This window comes from Triticum urartu, chromosome 1A (assembly GCF_056163025.1).
Source record: "Triticum urartu cultivar PI428250 chromosome 1A, HENAU_Tu73, whole genome shotgun sequence".
Lineage (NCBI taxonomy): Eukaryota > Viridiplantae > Streptophyta > Magnoliopsida > Poales > Poaceae > Triticum > Triticum urartu.
In genome coordinates, this window is record NC_141873.1 from 464,246,241 (window position 1) to 464,255,474 (window position 9,234).

General features: G+C 47.9%; 1 protein-coding gene across 1 annotated transcript; it reads left to right on the forward strand.

Annotated features, from left to right (window-relative positions):
• The first annotated feature begins 5,750 nt into the window (after positions 1-5,750).
• LOC125536444 (Bowman-Birk type wound-induced proteinase inhibitor WIP1) lies at positions 5,751-6,473 on the forward strand. The gene is made up of 2 exons (XM_048699675.2): positions 5,751-5,932; positions 6,059-6,473. The coding sequence occupies exons 1-2, from the start codon at positions 5,857-5,859 to the stop codon at positions 6,247-6,249; spliced, it is 267 nt and encodes an 88-aa protein (XP_048555632.1). The 5' UTR covers positions 5,751-5,856; the 3' UTR covers positions 6,250-6,473.
• Positions 6,474-9,234: the final 2,761 nt, after the last annotated feature.

Genomic DNA, 9,234 nt, shown 5'->3' on the forward strand with positions numbered 1-9,234 from the left:
ACATCTCATGTTGATCGTATCTTCTATACGACTCATGTTCGACCTTTCGGTCTTCCGTGTTCCGAGGCCATGTCTGTACATGCTAGGCTCGTCAAGTCAACCTAAGTGTTTCGCATGTGTCCCGAGGCCATGTCTGTACATGCTAGGCTCGTCAACACCCGTTGTATTCGAATGTTAGAAACTATCACACCCGATCATCACGTGGTGCTTCGAAACAACGAACCTTCGCAACGGTGCACAGTTAGGGGGAACACTTTTCTTGAAATTTTAGTGAGGGATCATCTTATTTAAGCTACCGTCGTTCTAAGAAAATAAGATGTAAAACATGATAAACATCACATGCAATCAAATAGTGACATGATATGGCCAATATCATTTTGCTCCTTTTGATCTCCATCTTCGTGGCTCCATGATCATCGTTGTCACCGGCATGACACCATGATCTCCATCATCGTGTCTTCTTGAAGTTGTCTCGTCATCTATTACTTCTACTACTATGGCTAATGCTTTAGCAATAAAGTAAAGTAATTAGATGACATTTAATTTGACACACAGGTCATAAATAAATTAAGACAACTCCTATGGCTCCTGCCGGTTGTCATACTCATTGACATGCAAGTCGTGATTCCTATTCCAAGAACATGATCAATCTCATACATCACATATATCATTCATCACATCCTTTTGGCCATATCACATCACAAGGCATATGCTGCAAAAACAAGTTAGACGTCCTCTAATTGTTGTTGCAAGTTTTTACGTGGCTGCTATAGGTTTCTAGCAAGAACGTTTCTTACCTACGCCAAAACCACAACGTGATATGCCAATTTCTATTTACCCTTCATAAGGACCCTTTTCATCGAATCCGATCCGACTAAAGTGGGAGAGACAGACACCCGCTAGCCACCTTATGCAACTAGTGCATGTCAGTCGGTGGAACCAGTCTCACGTAAGAGTACGTGTAAGGTCGGTCCGGGCCGCTTCATCCCACGATGTCGCCGAATCAAGATAAGACTAGTAACTGCAAGTAAATTGACAATATCGACGCCCACAACTTCTTTGTGTTCTACTCGTGCATAGAAACTACGCATAGACCTAGCTCATGATGCCACTGTTGGTGAGCGTAGCAGAAATTTGAAATTTTCTATGCATCACCAAGATCAATCTATGGAGTAATCTAGCAACGAGGGGAAGGAGAGTGCATCTACATACCCTTGTAGATCGCTAAGCGGAAGCGTTCAAGTGAACGGGGTTGATGGAGTCGTACTCGTCGTGATCCAAATCACCGATGATCCTAGCGCCGAACAGACGGCACCTCCGCGTTCAACACACGTACGGAACGGAGACGTCTCCCACGCCTTGATCCAGCAGGGAGGAAGGAGAGGTTGAGGAAGAGAGTCCAACAGCAGCACGACGGCGTGGTGGTGATGGAGTGGCAGTTCTCCGGCAGGGCTTCGCCAAGCTCACGCGGAGGAGGAGAGGTATTGGAGGGGAGGGGCTGCGCCAGGGTCAAGGGTGTGGCCGCCCTCCCACCCCTCCACTATTTATAGGTGGGGAGAGAGGGGGCGGGCCCCCCTAGATCCCATCTAGGGTTGGGGGCGGCGGCCAAGGGGGGGAGGAGTGCCTCCCAAGTCAAGTGGAGGCCCTCCCCCTTAGGGTTTCCCCTCTCCCATGCGCATGGGCCTTGGGAGGGGGGGGCTGGTGCCCTTGGCCCATTAAGGTTAGGGCACCCCCCTACAGCCCATGCTACTGTATTGGACGTGGTGGAACATTTTCCGGACCTCCGGACCCCTCCGCAATCCTCCGGAACCTTCCGGAAGCTCCCCGGTACAATACCGGAAAAAACCGAACTTTTCCCGGAACCCGAACAACAACTTTCCATATATAAGTCTTTACCTCCGGACCATTCTGGTACTCCTCGTGACGTCCGGGATCTCATCTGGGACTCCGAACAACATTCGGTAATCACATACAAGTCTTCCTAATAACCCTAGCGTCATCGAACCTTAAGTGTGTAGACCCTACGGGTTCGGAAACCATGCAGACATGACCGAGACAACTCTCCGGCCAATAACCAATAGCGGGATCTGGATACCCATGTTGGCTCCCACATGTTCCACGATGATCTCATCGTATGAACCACGATGTTGAGGATTCAATCAATCCCGTATTCAATTCCCTTTGTCTAGCGGTATTGTACTTGCCCGAGATTCGATCGTCGGTATCCCGATACCTTGTTCAATCTCGTTACTGGCAAGTCTCTTTACTCGTTCTGTAACACATCATCCCGTGATCAACTCCTTGGTCACATTGTGCACATTATGATGATGTCCTACCGAGTGGGCCCAGAGATACCTCTCCGTTTACACGGAGTAACAAATCCCAGTCTCGATTCGTGCCAACCCAACAGACACTTTCGGAGATACCTGTAGTGTACCTTTATAGCCACCCAGTTACGTTGTGACGTTTGGCACACCCAAAGCACTCCTACGGTATCCGGGAGTTGCAAAATCTCATGGTCTAAGGAAATGATACTTGACATTAGAAAAGCTTTAGCAAACGAACTACACGATCTTGTGCTAGGCTTAGGATTGGGTCTTGTCCATCACATCATTCTCCTAATGATGTGATCCCGTTATCAACGACATCCAATGTCCATGGTCAGGAAACCGTAACCATCTATTGATCAACGAGCTAGTCAACTAGAGGCTTACTAGGGACATGGTGTTGTCTATTTATCCACACATGTATCTGAGTTTCCTATCAATACAATTTTAGCATGGATAATAAATGATTATCATGAACAATGAAAATATGATATAATAATAACTAATTTATTATTGCCTCTAGGGCATATTTCCAACAAGTGGGGCCATATGGCGATGTGTGCCAATGGGGTTGTTGGACTCATATTTTTCAAATGGTAGAGGCTTTCACCAAGGTGATCCTTTCTCCACTTTGTTCTTTAAGTTCAGTGAGCAGTCCCTCATTCTTGAATGTGCCTCCTCTATCGGCCACATCTCTGGGGCAGCCTCATAGCTTTACCTTATGGGATTTTGCACCTACAATTTGTTGATAACATGATTATCCGTACTAAAGAATATGACCTTCAAATCATAGAACTGAAGTTCATCTTGCTTTGTTTTGAGGCCTTGTCTGGCCTCAAAATTAATCTCAACAAGAGTGAGATTATGACCCTGGGTTGATCCCCTTTGGAACAAGTTTGTATTGCAAAGTTTATTAATTGCAAACTTGGATCCTTCCCTATTAACTACATGGGGATTCCTACCTCTCCGTCCAAGCTTCGCGCCTCCTATTTTATCCCTATTGAGCAAAAAGCTGGATCTAGAGTCGCCTTGAAGAGGCAAATGCAAATCCCCGGCCGGTAAAGTCTTGCTTATTAACGTGTGTGTATCTAGTTTACATATGTACATTGTGGGCTTCTATCGTCTCTTGGAAAGTAATCACTCCTTGTTGGACAAACATCATAGCGGTTTTATTGGAATGCGCCGGATAACCATAAGAAATATATATTTATTAAGTGGAAGCTCATGTGTCAACACAAAAACCTTGGGGATTGGGAATTATTAACACCCTGTCATGAACAAATGCCTCATTATAAAATGGTGGTGGAAATTTATGATGCTGAGGAAAAATCTCTGTGGAGGAGAGATTCTCAAAGCTAAGTACTTCCCTAACTGTGATCCCCTGATAGCCAATCCTCAAGGTGGATTTCAGTTTGGAAGTTGAGTCTCAAAGTTTGAAATGAATCTAAGAGCCATGTTAATTAAGTTGTGATTAGCAACCGTGCCTCGACTAGGTTTTGGATGGACATGGGAGGGGCCCCTCTACCTCTCTTTCCCTACCATATTTTTGTATTGCCCTAATCTAGAGATCTCTATTAGGGAGCTCTCTATCAATAATTTGGGCTTTTGTGTTAGTTCATCCTTGTCCCTTGCAGAGCTCACAAAGTGGCAGGCCCTCACTACACATATCATGATGCTCTTGTTGACTTAAGGATCGAATTTCCTAGTCCTATTCTGCTTCTGTCGAGTTTGCTAGAAAATTGCTCTACCCTAGGGTTGTTCAGGGTGTCACAATACAAGTTTCAGGGAGTGTGGAGGGCTGGCATTACCTTAAGATCAAGATATTCCTTTGGCAAGCTATTAGGTAGTGCCTTCCGGCTATTAACCAGATTCTCAAGTGTAACGGTATGACAGGTGCAAACTGTTATCTTTATGGAGAAAAAAGAATGTGGAGCATATCGTCTTCAGATGTGTTCTTGCAAAAAAAAAGACAGTTGTGTTCATGGTTCAATGCAACTTCGTACCCTAATAATTTGTTGGAGCTTTTCGCTATTACCGTGAACCTTTCTTGTCTCTTGGCCCGTGTCTTTTGATTTGCTTTTGTGGCTCAATCTTGGACTTTGTGGACTAGTCACAATAAATTTATGATCGAGCACTTATTCCCTAACCATCTAGTTGATCACCTGTTAAAAAAGCTTTTTTGTTGTTGTGGAAGCCACTGGCTAAGGGTGTTGATGTTGCTGCTATTGAAGATTTGGTTATCAAGATTCGCGCATCTGCTCGCACCCTACTTCCGGGCGCTCCCCCTCAAATTAGCTAGTTGTTTCTACGTTCGTGCCCCTGGGCTGGCATGCACACCTTTATTTTGGTTATGTCGTATTCCGGTATGATGTATCAGGATGTTCTTAGAACTTGTTAGTTATCCTCCTTGTTGTATGGTGATAGTTTATCATATTGGTTCTATTTATAAAGTCAGGCATAATGCCTTTTCCCTAATGCTATTTATCAACAGGGTGCATAATAAGTTATCTTGCACCTGAGTTATTCTCATGATCGTTTTATTAAAAAATAACATTTGATATACAAATAGTTGCGTTCCTATTGATTTACTACGCAAAATCAAGAAAATCAAAACATAAGTCATAAGACCACGACAGTACATTTTTATGTATATTGTTACTATGTTTTTACATTCATAATTTTACATAACATAAAATATGTTTTTACTACTGATGTGTATTTTCTTACGTTCTTGTTTGACTTCCGACGTAAGATAAAATTTTCGGTACATGAAAATAAGGTGCAGTGATATTAAAATAGATGGGGCAAAGAATACAATCTGGGTGATGAATAAGCATTTATGTGCCCTCGGCAAAAAAACTATCATTTCAGCTCAATGCGACATAAATATATACTCAATTATTATTTTTCCGCCCAGGGCACATAATGTCGTATATTATTTTGCAATTCCTTTGTTAGATCATCTTACATTATAGTCCTTGCGTTGCCATATTTTGTTTCATAATTTTTGTCAACTTCCACACCGTCGGAACCGCATAAGGGTTCGTAGTAACTAAAATCGCCATCCTAGAAATTAGTTTGCTAGGTACACTGAGGTGATTGGACGTGCACACACAACACGAAGAATCAATCGACCCACCGCTTCGCCGCGAATAGAAATTGTCCTTTTCATACATAACCGAATAATCCTGAGAAAGTAGGTGCGCATATGCGCTGGACATGGAAGATGGAGATGTATGCCTAACAAGTCCAAGCCGCCTTTAAAGAAAAATGGAGTACGTCCAAGCTAGCCAGCATATCAAAAAAAAAGGGTCCAAGCTAGCCAGGAGTCAAACAAGTTTATCCCAAGCACCTACCCCACCACGATCACAATGTATAGCTGACGCAGCAAATTGGCATGTTTCAAGAACGGGCACCTATATATAGAGTTGCTTGTAGCTCTGGCTAGACACATCTACAGCATAAAACCATCATTCTACGGGTAGACAGGACAAGGCGAGAACTTTGCTAGAGAAGTGTAGAAGCAACAATGAAGAGTAGCACGCTCATGGCGATCCTGATTCTCCAGGCCGTCCTGGTCATGGGAATCCTCTCACAAGCGAACGGTACGTGCTGATTGCCTTTTTGTATGGCGTGGAGATTTTAGCTTTGACATGCATTTGTTATCAAATGTACTAATTTGATTGCACCCCCGCAAAAAAAATAAAAATTGATTGCATGTGTCCGTGCAGCCGAGTTCCCGAAGTGCTGCGACAACTGTAGGTTCTTCTCGGGGGCCGTGGTCTGTGACGACGCCGGCCCCAAGTGCCGCGACGGCTGCGTGAACTGCCGCGTCGTGCAGGCGAGCCCCACGAAGACGTTCCGGTGCGCCGATGCACGCGGCGACGACGGCACGCCCTGCCCGCCCTGCAAGAAGTACTGATCGCTCATGTTCAATAAGATGTTGTGCCGATAATAAAAGCTCAGATGGGTTGAGCGGAGCTGTTGTGGTTGTACGTGCACGTGGTCCACGCCCAACAACAATCGTTGTTGTTGTCCTCAGTCTTTATCTTTTCTTCTTCTTAAGAAAAACCTGTTGTTGCTCCGTGAATAAGCTCTTGTATCAGTTTATGCATTTCTGCTCAATCAAATAAAATATTTGTCATACCTCCTCTCGCCTCTCGTGTCACCTCCCTCACGGACGACTGGGGGGATCCAACCGCCGCTGCTAGCGACTCCTCCTGTGCCCGTCCTCCCCTCCACCGTCGCAGGTGGTCGGCGCCGGGCTAAGCCCGTGCGTGCGACGCGGTGGCGGAGGCCTCTCCCCTTTCCCCCGGATCCATGGGTGGCGCGGGTGCCCAGATCCGTGGAGGTCCGCCCCCCACGGCGTCGCGGCGGCCCAGCGGCGGTGCCTATGGTGCTGCCGATGGGAATCGGCCGGCTGCAAGGGGCGCCGGTGGCCGGGGCGGCGACCCCATGGCTGGATGGCAGCGCGCCCATTGGTCCGTCCGGTTTCGTCCCATCCCGGATCTAGTGACTACCGGACGGCCTGGGGGTTGGCGGTGGCCCGGCGTGGCTGGCGATCTGGACGCGGTGGTGCCGGCGGCTCGCTGGTCTGCCGGAGCTCCAGGGGTATCATAGTCTCGGACTCGATCTGCTCCAATTTGTGCTAGCTCCGGTACAGGGAGACTGTCGTCATCTCCCGATGCTCGCTGCATGGATCTGGCGGCGACGGCTAGATCCTTTTGATTTAGTCTCCAACGGAGAAGACGGCGGTCCGTGCACAAGAAGCTGGATGAAGTTTTTCGAACAAATCTGAGTGAAAAACCTGCTCTTGGCTAGATGCCAAAGCTGGCGGTGGCGGCGCTCTACGATGTCGTTTTCTTTTTAAAGGCATCGCCATGGAGAAGTTCTAGACTACTATCTGCTACCTCCGGGGAAAACTCTAAATCAATAGATCGGAAGACGGCGGCGCGATTGTGTTGTTTTCCCCTTGGGGGCGTCTTTCTTGTAGGTGTACGCGGACTCGAGGGACCAGTGAACGACGTCTTTGATGGAGCGGTGCTTCAACATACACATTGATGGTGACAAATCTTGATGGCATGGCACCCTGGAGATTAGGCGTCTGATGTGCGATGATGGACTCGCATAGGAGGATGACGATGTCTGGCGTCGTGGTGATGTCGACGGCAGCTAGACCGGAAAAGGTAGATGCAGCAGTACAACTCTGAAGATGGATTTGTGGCAGGTGGCGGCGGCGGCCTGTGAATGTGAGCCGGACCGGTGGGTGCTTCATACTCGGCAGGCGTCCTGGTTGGAGTCTCAGGTCTTAGATGTTAGGTTTGGCTGCGAGGTCTGTTTGGTATTAAGCCCAGACTATCAGCATCTCTTCATCAATTAGATAGGAGTAGCGACAGCTGTTGACTAGACGGTGGCTTTAGTCTTATTGTTGTATTAGTTTATAAGATCTTGTGTGAATAATTAATAAAGTGGTTGCATGCATCACCCAGATGCAGAGGCTAAGGTCTTTCTCTTTTTCTAAAAAGTAAAAATAAAATATTTGCTTATTTGTGTTAATATATTTGTACTGTCCAGTTCCGAGAAAAAGAAAGGCACTGTCCAGTTCCAATGGTGCATGGATCTTTCTCGGTGTTCAAGCGTATGTACGGTCGTCACACTCGGTGCGAGTCGGGCTAACAAGGGATCATTTTCTTAAAGAAAAACAAGGGGGTCATTAATTTACGCAAGTCAGAGGGTAGTAGCGGGTACTCCAGTATACTCCATTACTGAATAGTTAGCCAGCCAATCATCTCGTGAATATGCATGCAGCATGCATCACGCACGTTACCAGGGGTCCAGGATACGCGTCTCGTGATATCGTCTAGCTTGTCGGTTGCAAATATACTACTCCCTTCATTCCTGAAAAGTATAAGTTTTTATAGAGATTTTATTATGGACCACGTACTAGGAATGTATATAAATGCATTTCAAAGTGTAGATTTATTTATTTTGCTCCGCATATACTTCGTAATAAAATCTTTATAAAGACTTACATTTAAGAACAGAAGGAGTAGGTATAATATCTCTTTGGTATAAGTATTCAGTTGAGTAGTAAGAGCAACTCCAATGGAGCGACCTATTTCATTCGCCGTCGTCCGTTTGGGTCGGCGCGGACAGAAAAGGCGGTCCAACGCACCGACCCAAACGGATGCGTGTCCGCTTGGCGTTCGCATGACGACTCATTCCCGGCCTAATTTTGAGCTGGATTTGCGTCGGCGCAGACACGAGACGGACGCGCGCGCGTGCCTACTCCTCTCCCCTGACCCGCTGGTCGGTGGCAGCCACCACCATTTTCCCCTTTTTTTTTTCAAAAACACTCCCGCCCGCGCGCACTCCCGCCCCACACCCCGCCATGGAGGACGCCATCGACCTCGATGCCGTCGTCAGCCTCGCCTCCCTCGCCTCATCCGGCGGCGCCGCCCCTCCGGGAAAGGCAAGCCTCGTGCCCCATGCAAGACCACCGCCGCGACCAACCCAAAAAAGGCGCTGACACCCGAACAACGGGCAAGGGAGTCGGCCAAGAGGAAGGGCCGGAGGCACGCCGCGGACGCGAGGGATGAGGCCCCGCGCAGGTCGCCATCGTCGCCGCCGCGCAGCAGGAGGTCACCAATGCCCGCGTCACGGCGGCAACGAGGGAGGTGCTCTACATGCTAGGATTAAACCCTAGCCAGCACGGCCTCGTCCAAGCCGCCAGCGCCGTGGCCAGCACCAGCTCGTCGGCGTTTCCTCGGGTGGTGCTGCCCGACTCGCCCCGGGCATGGGCTTGCAACCCGATCCCCGGCTTTCACGTCTTCCCGTGGGCCTCCCGCCTCTTCGGGGAGTGCTCGCCCGACGTGAGCGTGGTCGCGCCTTCCACACCCGCGCCTGC

Excerpts from the sequence above, each read along its gene's own strand:
- LOC125536444 (XM_048699675.2), top strand. The coding sequence starts at position 5,857 with ATGAAGAGTAGCACGCTCATGGCGATCCTGATTCTCCAGGCCGTCCTG. Across the intron at positions 5,933-6,058 it reads AATCCTCTCACAAGCGAACG|CCGAGTTCCCGAAGTGCTGC; the intron begins GTACGTGCTGAT and ends GTGTCCGTGCAG.